This window comes from Oncorhynchus keta, unplaced genomic scaffold (genome assembly GCF_023373465.1).
Source record: "Oncorhynchus keta strain PuntledgeMale-10-30-2019 unplaced genomic scaffold, Oket_V2 Un_contig_28561_pilon_pilon, whole genome shotgun sequence".
Taxonomy (NCBI): Eukaryota; Metazoa; Chordata; class Actinopteri; order Salmoniformes; family Salmonidae; genus Oncorhynchus; species Oncorhynchus keta.
In genome coordinates, this window is record NW_026286095.1 from 538 (window position 1) to 20017 (window position 19480).

At 53.7% G+C, this 19480-nt stretch overlaps 1 protein-coding gene and 1 long non-coding RNA gene across 8 annotated transcripts; both read left to right on the forward strand.

The window, feature by feature from the left end:
• The first annotated feature begins 1452 nt into the window (after window positions 1-1452).
• LOC127923160 (uncharacterized) lies at window positions 1453-2068 on the forward strand. 6 transcript variants are annotated; one of them, XR_008113524.1, is made up of 3 exons: window positions 1453-1597; window positions 1662-1853; window positions 1886-2068. It is a non-coding gene; the product is annotated as an uncharacterized LOC127923160 (long non-coding RNA). The 6 variants fall into 6 exon arrangements; XR_008113521.1 differs by having other exon boundaries at window positions 1459-1629; XR_008113519.1 differs by having other exon boundaries at window positions 1461-1629; window positions 1918-2068.
• A 552-nt stretch (window positions 2069-2620) lies between these two features.
• LOC127923161 (death-associated protein kinase 2-like) lies at window positions 2621-19237 on the forward strand. Of its 2 annotated transcripts, none has more exons than XM_052507101.1 (3): window positions 2621-2749; window positions 3362-3508; window positions 18957-19237. In XM_052507101.1, the coding sequence occupies exons 2-3, from the start codon at window positions 3435-3437 to the stop codon at window positions 19180-19182; spliced, it is 300 nt and encodes a 99-aa protein (XP_052363061.1). In that variant the 5' UTR covers window positions 2621-2749; window positions 3362-3434; the 3' UTR covers window positions 19183-19237. The 2 variants fall into 2 exon arrangements, with proteins under 2 accessions (XP_052363061.1, XP_052363060.1); XM_052507100.1 differs by lacking the exon at window positions 2621-2749 and adding an exon at window positions 2881-3014.
• Window positions 19238-19480: the final 243 nt, after the last annotated feature.

Here is a 19480-nt window from a genome sequence, read left to right on the forward strand (position 1 = left end):
CCTACGGCGGCCTTTCTCAATAGCAAGGCTATGCTCACTGAGTCTGTACAGTCAAACCTTTCCTTAAGTTTGGGTCAGTCACAGTGGTCAGGTATTCTCTTCCTCTCTCTCTCTCTGTCTCTTCCTCTCTTCCTCTCTCTGTCTCTCTGTCTCTCTGTCTCTCTCTCTCTCTCTCTCTCTCTCTCTCTGTGTCTCTCTCTCTCTGCCTCTTCCCAACTTCCTCTCTCTGTGTCTCTCTCTCTCTCTCTGTCTCTTCCTCTCTTTCTCTCTCTCTCTCTGTCTCTCTCTCTCTCTCTCTCTCTCTCTCTCTCTCTCTCTCTCTCTCTCTCTCTCTCTCTCTTGTCTCTCTCTCTCTGTCTCTCTCTCTCTCTCTCTCTCTCTCTGTCTCTGTCTCTCTCTCTCTCTCTCTCTCTCTCTCTCTCTTTGTCTCTCTCTCTCTCTCTCTCTCTCTCTCTCTCTTTTCTCTCTCTCTCTCTCTCTCTCTCTCTCTCTCTCTCTCTCTGTGTCTCTCTATCTGTCTCTCTCTCTCTCTCTCTCTCTCTGTGTCTCTCTCTCTCTGTGTCTCTCTCTCTGTCTCTTCCTCTCTGTCTCTTCCTCTCTTCCTCTCTCTCTCTCTCTCTCTCTCTCTCTCTCTCTGTCTCTCTCTGTCTCTCTCTCTGTCTCTTCCTGTCTCTTCCTCTCTTCCTCTCTTTTCTCTCTCTCTGTCTCTCTCTCTCTCTGTGTCTCTCTCTCTCTCTCCTCTGTCTCTTCCTCTCTTCCTCTCTCTCTCTCTTCCTCCCTCTTTTCTCTCTCTGTCTCTCTCTCTCTCTGTCTCTTCCTCTCTTCCTCTCTTTCTCTCTCTCTGTCTCTTCCCAACTTCCCTCTCTCTGTCTCTGTCTCTCTCTCTCTGTGTCTCTCTCTGTCTCTTCCTCTCTTCCCTCTCTCTCTCTCCTTTCTCTCTCTCTGTCTCTCTCTCTCTGTCTCTTCCTCTCTTTCTCTCTCTCTGTCTCTTCCCAACTTCCTCTCTCTCTGTCTCTCTCTCTCTCTGTGTCTCTCTCTCTCTCTGTCTCTTCCTCTCTTCTCTCTCTCTCTCTCTCTGTCGCTTCCTCTCTTCCTCTCTCTCTCTCTGTCTCTCTATCCTGTAATATCAGCATTTTGACTTTCTGAATCTCAATTCCTTCCATTAGCAGCCGATACCTGATGCAGAATGATAACAAGATGAAGGTGTCTGTGTTAATGTTCTAGTGCCCTCTTGTGGTATAGTTACTGCACTACACATCACGGCAGGGCTTTTCAATACTCCTTACTATAGAATACCATACTTACATACACAGAGTGTCACATTTTTCACCCTTTTGTGCCCAGAACAGCCTCAAATCATCGGGGTCAGGGACTCTACAAGGTGTTGAAAGCCTTCCACAGGGTCTTCCACAGGGACTCTACAAGGTGTTGAAAGCCTTCCACAGGGTCTTCCACAGGGACTCTACAAGGTGTTGAAAGCCTTCCACAGGGACTCTACAAGGTGTTGAAAGCCTTCCACAGGGTCTCTACAAGGTGTTGAAAGCCTTCCACAGGGTCTCTACAAGGTGTTGAAAGCCTTCCACAGGGACTCTACAAGGTGTTGAAAGCCTTCCACAGGGACTCTACAAGGTGTTGAAATCCTTCCACAGGGACTCTACAAGGTGTTGAAAGCCTTCCACAGGGACTCTACAAGGTGTTGAAAGCCTTCCACAGGGACTCTACAAGGTGTTGAAAGCCTTCCACAGGGTCTCTACAAGGTGTTGAAAGCCTTCCACAGGGTCTCTACAAGGTGTTGAAAGCCTTCCACAGGGACTCTACAAGGTGTTGAAAGCCTTCCACAGGGACTCTACAAGGTGTTGAAAGCCTTCCACAGAGACTCTACAAGGTGTTGAAAGCCTTCCACAGGGTCTCTACAAGGTGTTGAAAGCCTTCCACAGGGTCTCTACAAGGTGTTGAAAGCCTTCCACAGGGACTCTACAAGGTGTTGAAAGCCTTCCACAGGGACTCTACAAGGTGTTGAAAGCCTTCCACAGGGACTCTACAAGGTGTTGAAAGCCTTCCACAGGGACTCTACAAGGTGTCCAAAGCGTTCCGTAGGGATTCTGGCCCCATGTTGACTCCAATGCTTCCCACAGTTGTGTCAAGTTGGCTGGATGTCCTTTGGGTGGTGGACCGTTCTTGAAACACACAGGAAACTGTTGAATGTGAAAAACCCAGCAGCGTTGCAGTTCTTGACACAAACCAGTGTTCCTGACACCTACTACCCCGTTCAAAGGCACTTATATATTTTGTCTTTTCCGTTCACCCTCTGAATAACACACATACACAATCCATGTCTCAGTTGTGTCAAGACTTTAAAATCCTGTCTTTAACCTGACTCCTCCCCTTCATCTACACTGATTGAAGTGGATTTAACAAGAGACATCAATAAGGGATCACATCTTTCACCTGTAATCACCTGGTCAGTCTTGGTCATGGAAAGAGTAGGTGTTCTTAATGTTTTGTCCAGTCGTTGTATGTTGTAAGCAGTGGAAGAGAACAGACACACACACACAGACACGTGTATTTGTAACTTTGAAAATAGACTCACGCTCTATCGCGTGGTAACAAGTGACATTTAGTGTGAACCTGAGAGCGCGCGCGGTCAGTAGGGAAATGCCGTCCACACGGTGATCGGTAAACTTTGAAAAGAAACGAGAGTGAACCAAGAAGTTTGTGGACACGCTTTTTTAACGGTCATTTCAACATGGTAAGATATTTTTTAAATGTCTCTATATTTCTATCTATTTAACTTTATTGTAATGGTCATCTGTATGCGTCATTTAAGGTGTTGCGTCGCACATTGCCCTTAATGTTTGGTGATGCAGAAAGTCTAATCAAATGTGTCGACAATAAGTTGCTAATAAGAGTTGACCAACAGTCTAGTAGTAATAGTATGGAATAACACTAGTTATAAACTGGGTGGTTCCAGCCCTGAATGCTGATTGGCTGACTGCCATGACCGTATACCACGGGTATGATAAAAACGTTTATTTTTACTGCTCTAATTATGTTGGTAACCAGTTTATAATAGCAACAAGGCACCTCTCATTGCGTTGGTCGAACCTAACAAGCCGTTAGCCGTGGTATATGGGCCATATATATGGGCCTTATTGCTTAATTATAGCGTTCTTCTCATAATTAATATATTGTAATGATAATTTTAAAAGGAAGACGCGTTTTTGTTGTTTTATGTAGGCTAAATGTTTCTCTGATTCTGTGATGTTTGGCCGTGTTGTTGCACGTCGTCGCACAACTCCCAAGCAAACACGACCCGTCATCTGCTGAACCATCAGACATATAATTATCTTCTTTTACACAGGGTTTACTTCTATAATGGACGGAATAGAGAACCCATATATTTGCACGTCATAACCACGGCATCGTCCCCGTCTATGACTGCAGGCATGGCCCTGTTCAAGCAGCAGACAGTGGAGGATTTCTACGAGATCGGAGAGGAATTAGGAAGGTACAGTATTACCATCAGGGAGACTAGTGGTTAGAGTGGAGGGGCGGCAGGTAGACTAGTGGTTAGAGTGGAGGGGAGGCAGGTAGACTAGTGGTTAGAGTGGAGGGGAGGCAGGTAGACTAGTGGTTAGAGTGGAGGGGAGGCAGGTAGACTAGTGGTTAGAGTGGAGGGGAGGCAGGTAGACTAGTGGTTAGAGTGGAGGGGAGGCAGGTAGACTAGTGGTTAGAGTGGAGGGGAGGCAGGTAGACTAGTGGTTAGAGTGGAGGGGAGGCAGGTAGACTAGTGGTTAGAGTGGAGGGGCGGCAGGTAGCCTAGTGGTTAGAGTGGAGGGGCGGCAGGTAGACTAGTGGTTAGAGTGGAGGGGCGGCAGGTAGACTAGTGGTTAGAGTGGAGGGGCGGCAGGTAGCCTAGTGGTTAGAGTGGAGGGGCGGCAGGTAGCCTAGTGGTTAGAGTGGAGGGGCGGCAGGTAGACTAGTGGTTAGAGTGGAGGGGTGGAGGGGCGGCAGGTAGACTAGTGGTTAGAGTGGAGGGACGGCAGGTAGACTAGTGGTTAGAGTGGAGGGGTGGAGGGACGGCAGGCAGACTAGTGGTTAGAGTGGAGGGGCGGCAGGTAGCCTAGTGGTTAGAGTGGAGGGGCGGCAGGTAGACTAGTGGTTAGAGTGGAGCGGTGGAGGGAGGCAGGTAGACTAGTGGTTAGAGTGGAGGGGCAGCAGGTAGACTAGTGGTTAGAGTGGAGGGGTGGAGGGGAGGCAGGTAGACTAGTGGTTAGAGTGGAGGGGTGGAGGGGAGGCAGGCAGACTAGTGGTTAGAGTGGAGGGGCGGCAGGTAGCCTAGTGGTTAGAGTGGAGGGGCGGCAGGTAGACTAGTGGTTAGAGTGGAGCGGTGGAGGGGAGGCAGGTAGACTAGTGGTTAGAGTGGAGGGGCAGCAGGTAGACTAGTGGTTAGAGGGAGGGGCGGCAGGTAGCCTAGTGGTTAGAGTGGAGGGGCGGCAGGTAGACTAGTGGTTAGAGTGGAGGGGTGGAGGGGCGACAGGTAGACTAGTGGTTAGAGTGGAGGGACGGCAGGTAGACTAGTGGTTAGAGTGGAGGGGTGGAGGGGAGGCAGGTAGACTAGTGGTTAGAGTGGAGGGGTGGAGGGGTGGCAGGTAGACTAGTGGTTAGAGTGGAGGGGCGGCAGGTAGACTAGTGGTTAGAGTGGAGGGGTGGAGGGGCGGCAGGTAGACTAGTGGTTAGAGTGGAGGGGTGGAGGGGCGGCAGGTAGACTAGTGGTTAGAGTGGAGGGGTGGAGGGGTGGCAGGTAGACTAGTGGTTAGAGTGGAGGGGCGGCAGGTAGACTAGTGGTTAGAGTGGAGGGTGGAGGGCGGCAGGTAGACTAGTGGTTAGAGTGGAGGACGGCAGGTAGACTAGTGGTTAGAGTGGAGGGGTGGAGGGAGGCAGGTAGACTAGTGGTTAGAGTGGAGGGGTGGAGGGGAGGCAGGGAGACTAGTGGTTAGAGTGGAGGGGCGGCAGGTAGACTAGTGGTTAGAGTGGAGGGGTGGAGGGAGGCAGGTAGACTAGTGGTTAGAGTGGAGGGGTGGAGGGGAGGCAGGTAGACTAGTGGTTAGAGTGGAGGGGTGGAGGGGAGGCAGGGAGACTAGTGGTTAGAGTGGAGGGGCGGCAGGTAGACTAGTGGTTAGAGTGGAGGGGTGGAGGGAGGCAGGTAGACTAGTGGTTAGAGTGGAGGGGTGGAGGGGAGGCAGGGAGACTAGTGGTTAGAGTGGAGGGGTGGAGGGGAGGCAGGGAGACTAGTGGTTAGAGTGGAGGCGGCAGGTAGACTAGTGGTTAGAGTGGAGGGGTGGAGGGGAGGCAGGTAGACTAGTGGTTAGAGTGGAGGGGTGGAGGGGAGGCAGGTAGACTAGTGGTTAGAGTGGAGGGGTGGAGGGAGGCAGGTAGACTAGTGGTTAGAGTGGATGGGCGGCAGGTAGACTAGTGGTTAGAGTGGAGGGGTGGAGGGGAGGCAGGTAGACTAGTGGTTAGAGTGGAGGGGTGGAGGGGCGGCAGGTAGACTAGTGGTTAGAGTGGAGGGGTGGAGGGGAGGCAGGTAGACTAGTGGTTAGAGTGGAGGGGTGGAGGGGAGGCAGGTAGACTAGTGGTTAGAGTGGAGGGGCGGCAGGTAGACTAGTGGTTAGAGTGGAGGGGTGGAGGGGAGGCAGGTAGACTAGTGGTTAGAGTGGAGGGGTGGAGGGGAGGCAGGTAGACTAGTGGTTAGAGTGGAGGGGCGGCAGGTAGACTAGTGGTTAGAGTGGAGGGGTGGAGGGGAGGCAGGTAGACTAGTGGTTAGAGTGGAGGGTGGAGTGGAGGCAGGGAGACTAGTGGTTAGAGTGGAGGGGCGGCAGGTAGACTAGTGGTTAGAGTGGAGGGGTGGCAGGTAGACTAGTGGTTAGAGTGGAGGGGTGGAGGGAGGCAGGTAGACTAGTGGATAGAGTGGAGGGTGGCAGGTAGACCAGTGGTTAGAGTGGAGGGTGGCAGGTAGACTAGTGGTTAGAGTGGAGGGGTGGCAGGTAGACTAGTGGTTAGAGTGGAGGGGCGGCAGGTAGACTAGTGGTTAGAGTGGAGGGGTGGCAGGTAGACTAGTGGTTAGAGTGGAGGGGCGGCAGGTAGACAAGTGGTTAGAGTGGAGGGGTGGAGGGAGGCAGGTAGACTAGTGGTTAGAGTGGAGGGGTGGAGGGGAGGCAGGCAGACTAGTGGTTAGAGTGGAGGGGCGGCAGGTAGACTAGTGGTTAGAGTGGAGGGGTGGCAGGTAGACTAGTGGTTAGAGTGGAGGGGTGGGGGAGGCAGGTAGACTAGTGGTTAGAGTGGAGGGGTGGAGGGGAGGCAGGCAGACTAGTGGTTAGAGTGGAGGGGCGGCAGGTAGACTAGTGGTTAGAGTGGAGGGGTGGCAGGTAGACTAGTGGTTAGAGTGGAGGGGCGGCAGGTAGACTAGTGGTTAGAGTGGAGGGGTGGAGGGAGGCAGGTAGACTAGTGGTTAGAGTGGAGGGGTGGAGGGGAGGCAGGGAGACTAGTGGTTAGAGTGGAGGGGCGGCAGGTAGACTAGTGGTTAGAGTGGAGGTGTGGAGGGGAGGCAGGTAGACTAGTGGTTAGAGTGGAGGGGTGGAGGGGCAGCAGGTAGACTAGTGGTTAGAGTGGAGGGGTGGAGGGGAGGCAGGTAGACTAGTGGTTAGAGTGGAGGGGTGGAGGGGAGGCAGGTAGACTAGTGGTTAGAGTGGAGGGTGGAGGGGAGGCAGGTAGACTAGTGGTTAGAGTGGAGGGGCGGCAGGTAGACTAGTGGTTAGAGTGGAGGGGTGGAGGGAGGCAGGTAGACTAGTGGTTAGAGTGGAGGGGGTGGAGGGAGGCAGGGAGACTAGTGGTTAGAGTGGAGGGGCGGCAGGTAGACTAGTGGTTAGAGTGGAGGGGTGGAGGGGAGGCAGGTAGACTAGTGGTTAGAGTGGAGGGTGGAGTGGAGGCAGGGAGACTAGTGGTTAGAGTGGAGGGGCGGCAGGTAGACTAGTGGTTAGAGTGGAGGGGTGGCAGGTAGACTAGTGGTTAGAGTGGAGGGGTGGAGGGGAGGCAGGTAGACTAGTGGATAGAGTGGAGGGGTGGCAGGTAGACCAGTGGTTAGAGTGGAGGGTGGCAGGTAGACTAGTGGTTAGAGTGGAGGGGTGGCAGGTAGACTAGTGGTTAGAGTGGAGGGCGGCAGGTAGACTAGTGGTTAGAGTGGAGGGGTGGCAGGTAGACTAGTGGTTAGAGTGGAGGGGCGGCAGGTAGACAAGTGGTTAGAGTGGAGGGGTGGAGGGGAGGCAGGTAGACTAGTGGTTAGAGTGGAGGGGTGGAGGGGAGGCAGGCAGACTAGTGGTTAGAGTGGAGGGCGGCAGGTAGACTAGTGGTTAGAGTGGAGGGGTGGCAGGTAGACTAGTGGTTAGAGTGGAGGGGTGGAGGGGAGGCAGGTAGACTAGTGGTTAGAGTGGAGGGGTGGAGGGGAGGCAGGCAGACTAGTGGTTAGAGTGGAGGGGCGGCAGGTAGACTAGTGGTTAGAGTGGAGGGGTGGCAGGTAGACTAGTGGTTAGAGTGGAGGGGCGGCAGGTAGACTAGTGGTTAGAGTGGAGGGGTGGAGGGGAGGCAGGTAGACTAGTGGTTAGAGTGGAGGGGTGGAGGGGAGGCAGGGAGACTAGTGGTTAGAGTGGAGGGGCGGCAGGTAGACTAGTGGTTAGAGTGGAGGTGTGGAGGGGAGGCAGGTAGACTAGTGGTTAGAGTGGAGGGGTGGAGGGGCAGCAGGTAGACTAGTGGTTAGAGTGGAGGGGGTGGAGGAGAGGCAGGTAGACTAGTGGTTAGAGTGGAGGGGTGGAGGGAGGCAGGTAGACTAGTGGTTAGAGTGGAGGGGCGGCAGGTAGACTAGTGGTTAGAGTGGAGGGGAGGAGGAGGCAGGTAGACTAGTGGTTAGAGTGGAGGGGTGGAGGGGAGGCAGGAGACTAGTGGTTAGAGTGGAGGGGCGGCAGGTAGACTAGTGGTTAGAGTGGAGGGGTGGAGGGGAGGCAGGTAGACTAGTGGTTAGAGTGGAGGGGTGGAGGGGAGGCAGGGAGACTAGTGGTTAGAGTGGAGGGGCGGCAGGTAGACTAGTGGTTAGAGTGGAGGGGTGGAGGGGAGGCAGGTAGACTAGTGGTTAGAGTGGAGGGGTGGAGGGGAGGCAGGGAGACTAGTGGTTAGAGTGGAGGGGCGGCAGGTAGACTAGTGGTTAGAGTGGAGGGGCGGCAGGTAGACTAGTGGTTAGAGTGGAGGGGTGGAGGGGAGGCAGGTAGACTAGTGGATAGAGTGGAGGGGTGGCAGGTAGACTAGTGGTTAGAGTGGAGGGGTGGCAGGTAGACTAGTGGTTAGAGTGGAGGGGTGGCAGGTAGACTAGTGGTTAGAGTGGAGGGCGGCAGGTAGACTAGTGGTTAGAGTGGAGGGGTGGCAGGTAGACTAGTGGTTAGAGTGGAGGGGCGGCAGGTAGACAAGTGGTTAGAGTGGAGGGGTGGAGGGAGGCAGGTAGACTAGTGGTTAGAGTGGAGGGTGGAGGGAGGCAGGCAGACTAGTGGTTAGAGTGGAGGGGCGGCAGGTAGACTAGTGGTTAGAGTGGAGGGTGGCAGGTAGACTAGTGGTTAGAGTGGAGGGGTGGAGGGGAGGCAGGTAGACTAGTGGTTAGAGTGGAGGGGTGGAGGGAGGCAGGTAGACTAGTGGTTAGAGTGGAGGGGCGGCAGGTAGACTAGTGGTTAGAGTGGAGGGGCGGCAGGTAGACAAGTGGTTAGAGTGGAGGTGTGGAGGGAGGCAGGTAGACTAGTGGTTAGAGTGGAGGGTGGAGGGGCAGCAGGTAGACTAGTGGTTAGAGTGGAGGGTGGAGGAGGCAGGTAGACTAGTGGTTAGAGTGGAGGGGTGGAGGAGGCAGGTAGACTAGTGGTTAGAGTGGAGGGGTGGAGGAGGCAGGTAGACTAGTGGTTAGAGTGGAGGGCGGCAGGTAGACTAGTGGTTAGAGTGGAGGGTGGAGGGGAGGCAGGTAGACTAGTGGTTAGAGTGGAGGGGTGGAGGGGAGGCAGGGAGACTAGTGGTTAGAGTGGAGGGGCGGCAGGTAGACTAGTGGTTAGAGTGGAGGGGTGGAGGGGAGGCAGGTAGACTAGTGGTTAGAGTGGAGGGTGGAGTGGAGGCAGGGAGACTAGTGGTTAGAGTGGAGGGGCGGCAGGTAGACTAGTGGTTAGAGTGGAGGGGTGGCAGGTAGACTAGTGGTTAGAGTGGAGGGGTGGAGGGGAGGCAGGTAGACTAGTGGATAGAGTGGAGGGGTGGCAGGTAGACCAGTGGTTAGAGTGGAGGGGTGGCAGGTAGACTAGTGGTTAGAGTGGAGGGTGGCAGGTAGACTAGTGGTTAGAGTGGAGGGGCGGCAGGTAGACTAGTGGTTAGAGTGGAGGGGTGGCAGGTAGACTAGTGGTTAGAGTGGAGGGGCGGCAGGTAGACAAGTGGTTAGAGTGGAGGGTGGAGGGAGGCAGGTAGACTAGTGGTTAGAGTGGAGGGGTGGAGGGGAGGCAGGCAGACTAGTGGTTAGAGTGGAGGGGCGGCAGGTAGACTAGTGGTTAGAGTGGAGGGGTGGCAGGTAGACTAGTGGTTAGAGTGGAGGGGTGGAGGGGAGGCAGGTAGACTAGTGGTTAGAGTGGAGGGGTGGAGGGGAGGCAGGCAGACTAGTGGTTAGAGTGGAGGGCGGCAGGTAGACTAGTGGTTAGAGTGGAGGGGTGGCAGGTAGACTAGTGGTTAGAGTGGAGGGGCGGCAGGTAGACTAGTGGTTAGAGTGGAGGGGTGGAGGGGAGGCAGGTAGACTAGTGGTTAGAGTGGAGGGGTGGAGGGGATGCAGGAGACTAGTGGTTAGAGTGGAGGGGCGGCAGGTAGACTAGTGGTTAGAGTGGAGGTGTGGAGGGGAGGCAGGTAGACTAGTGGTTAGAGTGGAGGGGTGGAGGGGCAGCAGGTAGACTAGTGGTTAGAGTGGAGGGGTGGAGGGAGGCAGGTAGACTAGTGGTTAGAGTGGAGGGGTGGAGGGGCGGCAGGTAGACTAGTGGTTAGAGTGGAGGGGCGGCAGGTAGACTAGTGGTTAGAGTGGAGGGGTGGAGGGGCGGCAGGTAGACTAGTGGTTAGAGTGGAGGGGAGGCAGGGAGACTAGTGGTTAGAGTGGAGGGGCGGCAGGTAGACTAGTGGTTAGAGTGGAGGGGTGGAGGGGAGGCAGGTAGACTAGTGGTTAGAGTGGAGGGGTGGAGGGGAGGCAGGGAGACTAGTGGTTAGAGTGGAGGGGCGGCAGGTAGACTAGTGGTTAGAGTGGAGGGGTGGAGGGGAGGCAGGTAGACTAGTGGTTAGAGTGGAGGGGTGGAGGGGAGGCAGGGAGACTAGTGGTTAGAGTGGAGGGGCGGCAGGTAGACTAGTGGTTAGAGTGGAGGGGCGGCAGGTAGACTAGTGGTTAGAGTGGAGGGGTGGAGGGGAGGCAGGTAGACTAGTGGATAGGGTGGAGGGGCGGCAGGTAGACTAGTGGTTAGAGTGGAGGGGTGGCAGGTAGACTAGTGGTTAGAGTGGAGGGGTGGCAGGTAGACTAGTGGTTAGAGTGGAGGGGCGGCAGGTAGACTAGTGGTTAGAGTGGAGGGGTGGCAGGTAGACTAGTGGTTAGAGTGGAGGGGCGGCAGGTAGACAAGTGGTTAGAGTGGAGGGGTGGAGGGAGGCAGGTAGACTAGTGGTTAGAGTGGAGGGGTGGAGGGGAGGCAGGCAGACTAGTGGTTAGAGTGGAGGGGCGGCAGGTAGACTAGTGGTTAGAGTGGAGGGGTGGCAGGTAGACTAGTGGTTAGAGTGGAGGGGTGGAGGGAGGCAGGTAGACTAGTGGTTAGAGTGGAGGGGTGGAGGGGAGGCAGGCAGACTAGTGGTTAGAGTGGAGGGGCGGCAGGTAGACTAGTGGTTAGAGTGGAGGGTGGCAGGTAGACTAGTGGTTAGAGTGGAGGGGCGGCAGGTAGACTAGTGGTTAGAGTGGAGGGGCGGCAGGTAGACTAGTGGTTAGAGTGGAGGGGCGGCAGGTAGACTAGTGGTTAGAGTGGAGGGGTGGAGGGGAGGCAGGTAGACTAGTGGTTAGAGTGGAGGGGTGGAGGGAGGCAGGGAGACTAGTGGTTAGAGTGGAGGGGCGGCAGGTAGACTAGTGGTTAGAGTGGAGGGGCGGCAGGTAGACTAGTGGTTAGAGTGGAGGGGTGGAGGGGAGGCAGGTAGACTAGTGGTTAGAGTGGAGGGGCGGCAGGTAGACTAGTGGGTAGAGTGGAGGGGCGGCAGGTAGACTAGTGGTTAGAGTGGAGGGGAGGCAGGTAGACTAGTGGTTAGAGTGGAGGGGCGGCAGGTAGACTAGTGGTTAGAGTGGAGGGGTGGCAGGTAGACTAGTGGTTAGAGTGGAGGGGCGGCAGGTAGACAAGTGGTTAGAGTGGAGGGGTGGAGGGAGGCAGGTAGACTAGTGGTTAGAGTGGAGGGGTGGAGGGGAGGCAGGCAGACTAGTGGTTAGAGTGGAGGGGCGGCAGGTAGACTAGTGGTTAGAGTGGAGGGGTGGCAGGTAGACTAGTGGTTAGAGTGGAGGGCGGCAGGTAGACTAGTGGTTAGAGTGGATGGGCGGCAGGTAGACTAGTGGTTAGAGTGGAGGGCTGGCAGGTAGACTAGTGGTTAGAGTGGAGGGGCGGCAGGTAGACTAGTGGTTAGAGTGGAGGGGCGGCAGGTAGACTAGTGGTTAGAGTGGAGGGGCGGCAGGTAGACTAGTGGTTAGAGTGGAGGGGCGGCAGGTAGACTAGTGGTTAGAGTGGAGGGGCGGCAGGTAGACTAGTGGTTAGAGTGGAGGGGTGGCAGGTAGTCTAGTGGTTAGAGTGGAAGGGCGGCAGGTAGACTAGTGAGAGTGTTGTTCTGTTGTCATGACAGTGAATGGGGTTGTTCTGTTGTCATGACAGTGAATGGGGTTGTCATGACAGTGAATGGGGTTGTTCTGTTGTCATGACAGTGAATGGGGTTGTCATGACAGTGAATGGGGTTGTTCTGTTGTCATGACAGTGAATGGGGTTGTTCTGTTGTCATGACAGTGAATGGGGTTGACATGACAGTGAATGGGGTTGTTCTGTTGTCATGACAGTGAATGGGGTTGACATGACAGTGAATGGGGTTGTCATGACAGTGAATGGGGTTGTTCTGTTGTCATGACAGTGAATGGGGTTGACATGACAGTGAATGGGGTTGACATGACAGTGAATGGGGTTGACATGACAATGAATGGGGTTGTTCTGTTGACATGACAGTGAATGGGGTTGTTCTGTTGTCATGACAGTGAATGGGGTTGACATGACAGTGAATGGGGTTGTTCTGTTGTCATGACAGTGAATGGGGTTGACATGACAGTGAATGGGGTTGACATGACAGTGAATGGGGTTGTTCTGTTGACATGACAGTGAATGGGGTTGTTCTCTTGACATGACAGTGAATGGGGTTGTTCTGTTGTCGTGACAGTGAATCGGGTTGTTCTGTTGTCATGACAGTGAATGGGGTTGACATGACAGTGAATGGGGTTGACATGACAGTGAATGGGGTTGTCATGACAGTGAATGGGGTTGACATGACAGTGAATGGGGTTGACATGACAGTGAATGGGGTTGTCATGACAGTGAATGGGGTTGACATGACAGTGAGTGGGGTTGTTCTGTTGTCATGACAGTGAATGGGGTTGTTCTGTTGTCATGACAGTGAATGGGGTTGTCATGACAGTGAATGGGGTTGTTCTGTTGACATGACAGTGAATGGGGTTGACATGACAGTGAATGGGGTTGTCATGACAGTGAATGGGGTTGACATGACAGTGAATGGGGTTGACATGACAGTGAATGGGGTTGACATGACAGTGAATGGGGTTGTTCTGTTGACATGACAGTGAATGGGGTTGACATGACAGTGAATGGGGTTGTCATGACAGTGAATGGGGTTGTTCTGTTGTCATGACAGTGAATGGGGTTGACATGACAGTGAATGGGGTTGACATGACAGTGAATGGGGTTGTTCTGTTGTCATGGCAGTGAATGGGGTTGACATGACAGTGAATGGGGTTGTTCTGTTGACATGACAGTAAATGGGGTTGTTCTGTTGTCATGACAGTGAATGGGGTTGACATGACAGTGAATGGGGTTGACATGACAGTGAATGGGGTTGGTCTGTTGACATGACAGTGAATGGGGTTATTCTGTTGACATGACAGTGAATGGGGTTGTTCTGTTGACATGACCGTGAATGGGGTTGTTCTGTTGACATGACAGTGAATGGGGTTGTTCTGTTGTCATGACAGTGAATGGGGTTGACATGACAGTGAATGGGGTTGTTCTGTTGTCATGACAGTGAATGGGGTTGACATGACAGTGAATGGGGTTGACATTACAGTGAATGGGGTTGTTCTGTTGACATGACAGTGAATGGGGTTGTTCTCTTGACATGACAGTGAATGGGGTTGTTCTGTTGTCATGACAGTGAATGGGGTTGTCATGACAGTGAATGGGATTGTCATGACAGTGAATGGGGTTGACATGACAGTGAATGGGGTTGTCATGACAGTGAATGGGGTTGTCATGACAGTGAATGGGGTTGACATGACAGTGAATGGGGTTGGCATGACAGTGAATGGGGTTGACATGACAGTGAGTGGGGTTGTTCTGTTGTCATGACAGTGAATGGCGTTGTTCTGTTGTCATGACAGTGAATGGGGTTGTCATGACAGTGAATGGGGTTGACATGACAGTGAATGGGGTTATTTTATTGTCATGGCAGTGAATGGGGTTGTCATGACAGTGAATGGGGTTGTTCTGTTGACATGACAGTGAATGGGGTTGACATGACAGTGAATGGGGTTGACATGACAGTGAATGGGGTTGTTCTGTTGACATGACAGTGAATGGAGTTGACATGACAGTGAATGGGGTTGACATGACAGTGAATGGAGTTGACATGACAGTGAATGGGGTTGACATGACAGTGAATGGAGTTGACATGACAGTGAATGGGGTTGACATGACAGTGAATGGAGTTGACATGACAGTGAATGGGGTTGACATGACAGTGAATGGGGTTGACATGACAGTGAATGGGTTTTTTTTTGTTTACATGACAGTGAATGGGGTTGACATGACAGTGAATGGGGTTGACATGACAGTGAATGGGTTTGTTCTGTTGACATGACAGTGAATGGGGTTGTCATGACAGTGAATGGGGTTGACATGACAGTGAATGGGGTTGTTCTCTTGACATGACAGTGAATGGGGTTGTTCTGTTGTCGTGACAGTGAATCGGGTTGTTCTGTTGTCATGACAGTGAATGGGGTTGACATGACAGTGAATGGGGTTGACATGACAGTGAATGGGGTTGTCATGACAGTGAATGGGGTTGACATGACAGTGAATGGGGTTGTCATGACAGTGAATGGGGTTGTCATGACAGTGAATGGGGTTGACATGACAGTGAATGGGGTTGTCATGACAGTGAATGGGGTTGTTCTGTTGTCATGACAGTGAATGGGGTTGTTCTGTTGTCATGACAGTGAATGGGGTTGACATGACAGTGAATGGGGTTGACATGACAGTGAATGGGGTTGACATGACAGTGCATGGGGTTGACATGACAGTGAATGGGGTTGACATGACAGTGAATGGGGTTGACATGACAGTGAATGGGGTTGTCATGACAGTGCATGGGGTTGACATGACAGTGAATGGGGTTGTTTTGTTGACAGTGAATGGGGTTGTTTTGTTGATAGTGAATGGGGTTGTCATGACAGTGAATGGCGTTGACATGACAGTGAATGGCGTTGTTTTGTTGACTGTGAATGGGGTTGTCATGACAGTGAATGGCGTTGTTCTGTTGACAGTGAATGGGGTTGTCATGACAGTGAATGGGGCTGTTTTGTTGACAGTGACTCCTCACGCTACAGTTTAAAGATGGCTTCCTTCTATCTTTAGAGATGTGTGTCTGTTTAATCACACAGCTACACTATGAATGAGGAAGTGGAGTATTACCTTACCTCACTGTCTGACAGGAGAGAAAAAACACATGGAGTCACAGTCACTGTCTGTGCCCCAAATGACCCCCTGTCCCCTACGGGCCCCCTGTCCCCTACGGACCCCCTGTCCCCTACGGACCCCCTGTCCCCTACGGACCCCCTGTACCCCCTGTCCCCTACGGACCCCCTGTCCCCTACGGACCCCCTGTACCCCCTGTCCCCTACGGGCCCCCTGTCCCCTACGGGCCCCCTGTCCCCTACGGACCCCCTGTACCCCCTGTCCCCTACGGACCCCCTGTCCCCTACGGACCCCCTGTACCCCCTGTCCCCTACGGGCCCCCTGTACCCCCTGTCCCCTACGGAGCCCCTGTACCCCCTGTACCCTACGGACCCCCTGTACCCCCTGTCCCCTACGGACCCCTGTCCCCTACGGACCCCCTGTCCCCTATGGACCCCCCCTGTACCCCCTGTCCCCTACGGACCCCTGTACCCCCTGTCCCCTACGGACCCCTGTACCCCCCTGTCCCCTACGGACCCCCTGTCCCCTACGGACCCCCTGTACCCCCTGTCCCCTACGGACCCCCTGTCCCCTACGGACCCCCTGTCCCCTACGGGCCCCCTGTACCCCCTGTCCCCTACGGGCCCCCTGTCCCCTACGGGCCCCTGTACCCCTGTCCCCTACGGGCCCCCTGTCACGGACCCCCTGTCCCCTACGGACCCCCTGTACCCCCTGTCCCCTACGGGCCCCCTGTCCCCTACGGGCCCCCTGTACCCCCTGTCCCCTACGGGCCCCCTGTCCCCTACGGACCCCCTGTACCCCCTGTCCCCTACGGACCCCCTGTACCCCCTGTCCCCTACGGACCCCCTGACCCCCTGTACCCCCTGTCCCCTACGGACCCCTGTCCCCTACGGGCCCCTGTCCCCCTGTCCCCTACGGACCCCTATCCCCTACGGGCCCCCTGTCCCCTACGGGCCCCCTGTCCCCTACAGCCCCTCTGTCCCCTACGGGCCCCTGTACCCCCTGTCCCCTACGGGCCCCCTGTACCCCCTGTCCCCTACGGGCCCCCTGTACCCCCTGTACCCCCTGTCCCCTACGGACCCCCTGTAGCCCCTGTCCCCACGGACCCCCTGTCCCCCTACGGGCCCCCTGTCCCCCCTGTCCCCACGGACCCCCTATCCCCTACGGGCCCCTGTCCCCTACGGGCCCCTGTCCCCTCACGGGCCCCCTGTACCCCCTGTCCCCTACGGACCCCCTGTCCCCTACGGGCCCCCTGTACCCCCTGTCCCCTACGGGCCCCCAATGACCCCCTGTCCCCTATGGACCCCCTGTCCCCTACGGACCCCTGTCCCCTACGGGCCCCCTGTACCCCCTGTCCCCTACGGACCCCCTGTCCCCACGGACCCCCTGTCCCCTACGTGCCCCTGTACCCCCTGTCCCCTACGGACCCCCTGTCCCCTACGGGCCCCTGTCCCCTACGGGCCCCACAGTCACTGTCTGTCCCCGTAGGAGAACCCTTTGAAGAACCCTTTTTGGTTCCAGACAGAACCTTTTTTGAGTTCCATGTAGAACCCTTTACACAGAGGGTTCTACATGGAACCCAAAATAGTTCTGCCTGGAACCAAAAATGGATGTACCTGGAACCAAACAGGGTTCTCCTTTGGGAACATCCAGAGAACCCTTTTGGAACCCTTTTTTCTAAGAGTGAAGGGTGCAGCTATGGTCCACAGCCACTATGGTCCACAGCCACTATGGTCCACAGCAACTATGGTCCACAGCCACTATGGTCCACAGCCACTATGGTCCACAGCCACTATGGTCCACAGCCACTATGGTCCACAGCCACTATGGTCCACAGCCACTATGGTCCACATCCACTATGGTCCACAGCCACTATGGTCCACAGCCACTATGGTCCACAGCCACTGAATGACCGGTGACTTAATTCCCTCGTCCTCTTGGTGTCCTTTCTCTGCTCTGTTGTATGTGAGGATAAAAGCCCAGAGCTGGGTCAATACATCCAAGTATTGGATGTAATTTGAGGAGCGCTTGATTTAGCTCAGAGTGACTTCTGGTGCTGTTCTACTGGTTGCATTGTACAGGGGACATAGTACTAAATCAAGTGCAGCAAATTATTTCCCATAGGCTACCATAGGCTACCATATGCTACCATATGCTACCATAGGCTACCATAGGCTACCATAGGCTACAATAGGCTACCATAGGCTACAATAGGCTACCATAGGCTACCATATGCTACCATAGGCTACCAAAGGCTACCATAGGCTACCATAGGCTACCGTAGGCTACCATAGGCTACCATAGGCTACAATATGCTACCGTAGGCTACCATATGCTACCACATGCCACCATAGGCTACCATAGGCTACCACATGCTACCATAGGCTACCATAGGCTACCATAGGCTACCATAGGCTACCATAGGCTACCATATGCTACCATATGCTACCACAGGCTACCATAGGCTACCATATGCTACCATAGGCTACCATAGGCTACCGTATGCAGGTGTGTACAACAGCGAATGCTCTTTCGATGTGTTTAGTTGTCTGTGAAAGTGTATGATGTAAAAACCCCAGAGTTGTCAGGCTCAGCTCACGCTGCTGCAGTGCCACTACACTATGAATAGATCGGTAGCCGAGCAGGAAGAAATGTCTGAACATTCTGTAGGACAAAATGAGGTAACCCTTCACACATACCTTCTGACTGCACCGTGGTTATTTACGGTATTTAAAGAGACAGTCACCGCAACAGACATTAGAAATGTAATATTGAAAATCCTCTTGACAATATCTTCTGATACGGAAATAACATACGGTCCAATCTGGCCTTCGTCTGATCTGATTCTGTAGAGACCACATGTTGTAGGTGTTAACGTACCGCCCCATCTGGCCTTCGTCTGATCTGATTCTGTAGAGACCACATGTTGTAGGTGTTAACGTACCGCCCCATCTGGCCTTCGTCTGATCTGATTCTGTAGAGACCACATGTTGTAGGTGTTAACGTACCGCCCCATCTGGCCTTCGTCTGATCTGATTCTGTAGAGACCACATGTTGTAGGTGTTAATATCGCCCCACCTGGCCTTCGTCTGATCTGATTCTGTAGAGACCACATGTTGTAGGTGTTAACGTACCGTCCCATCTGGCCTTGGTCTGATCTGATTCTGTAGAGACCACATGTTGTAGGTGTTAACGTGCCGTCCCATCTGGCCTTCGTCTGATCTGATTCTGTAGAGACCACATGTTGTAGGTGTTAACGTACCGCCCCATCTGGCCTTCGTCTGATCTGATTCTGTAGAGACCACATGTTGTAGGTGTTAACGTACCGCCCCATCTGGCCTTCGTCTGATCTGATTCTGTAGAGACCACATGTTGTAGGTGTTAACGTTACCGCCCCATCTGGCCTTCGTCTGATCTGATTCTGTAGAGACCACATGTTGTAGGTGTTAACGTACCGCCCCATCTGGCCTTCGTCTGATCTGATTCTGTAGAGACCACATGTTGTAGGTGTTAACGTACCGCCCCATCTGGCCTTCGTCTGATCTGATTCTGTAGAGACCACATGTTGTAGGTGTTAACGTGCCGTCCCATCTGGCCTTCGTCTGATCTGATTCTGTAGAGACCACATGTTGTAGGTGTTAACGTGCCGCCCCATCTGGCCTTCGTCTGATCTGATTCTGTAGAGACCACATGTTGTAGGTGTTAACGTGCCGCCCCATCTGGCCTTCGTCTGATCTGATTCTGTAGAGACCACATGTTGTAGGTGTTAACATCATAATCATTAATTTTCAAGCCAACATACATTGTGTTGCTGAATATTTTTTTCTCCGTCATTTTTGTGTCGTTCTCTCGTTCTTCTTCGTGTTCCAGCGGTCAGTTTGCCATCGTGAAGCGTTGCTGGGAGAAGAGCACAGGTCTGGAGTTCGCCGCTAAGTTCATCAAGAAACGACAGAGCAGATCCAGCCGGCGGGGGGTCAGGAGGGAGGAGATAGAGAGAGAGGTCAACATCCTACAGCAGACACAGCACGCCAACATAGTCACCTTCCACGATGTCTACGAGAACCTCACTGACGTGGTGCTCGTCCTGGAGCTGTGAGTCACACCAGAGAGGAACACTACAAACCAGGATTAAGGAGTCAGCCAGAGAACTTTCCGGAATATTCTTATATCAGGTTTTTTTTTTTTTTTTTTTTGGGGGATAAGCTTGAAAATGTGAATGATTTAGTTGACAAAACAAGCAGAAACACATCTCTAAGATTAGCATTCTAAATAAACCAGAACAATTGTGGTGGTTGTTTCTGGTTGTTTTATCAAAAGTTAGCTGGTTACCTCGTTGATCCTGCTTTGTAGTGTACACTTCTGCTCCCGTATCCACAAAAGCCTCACAGAGTTGA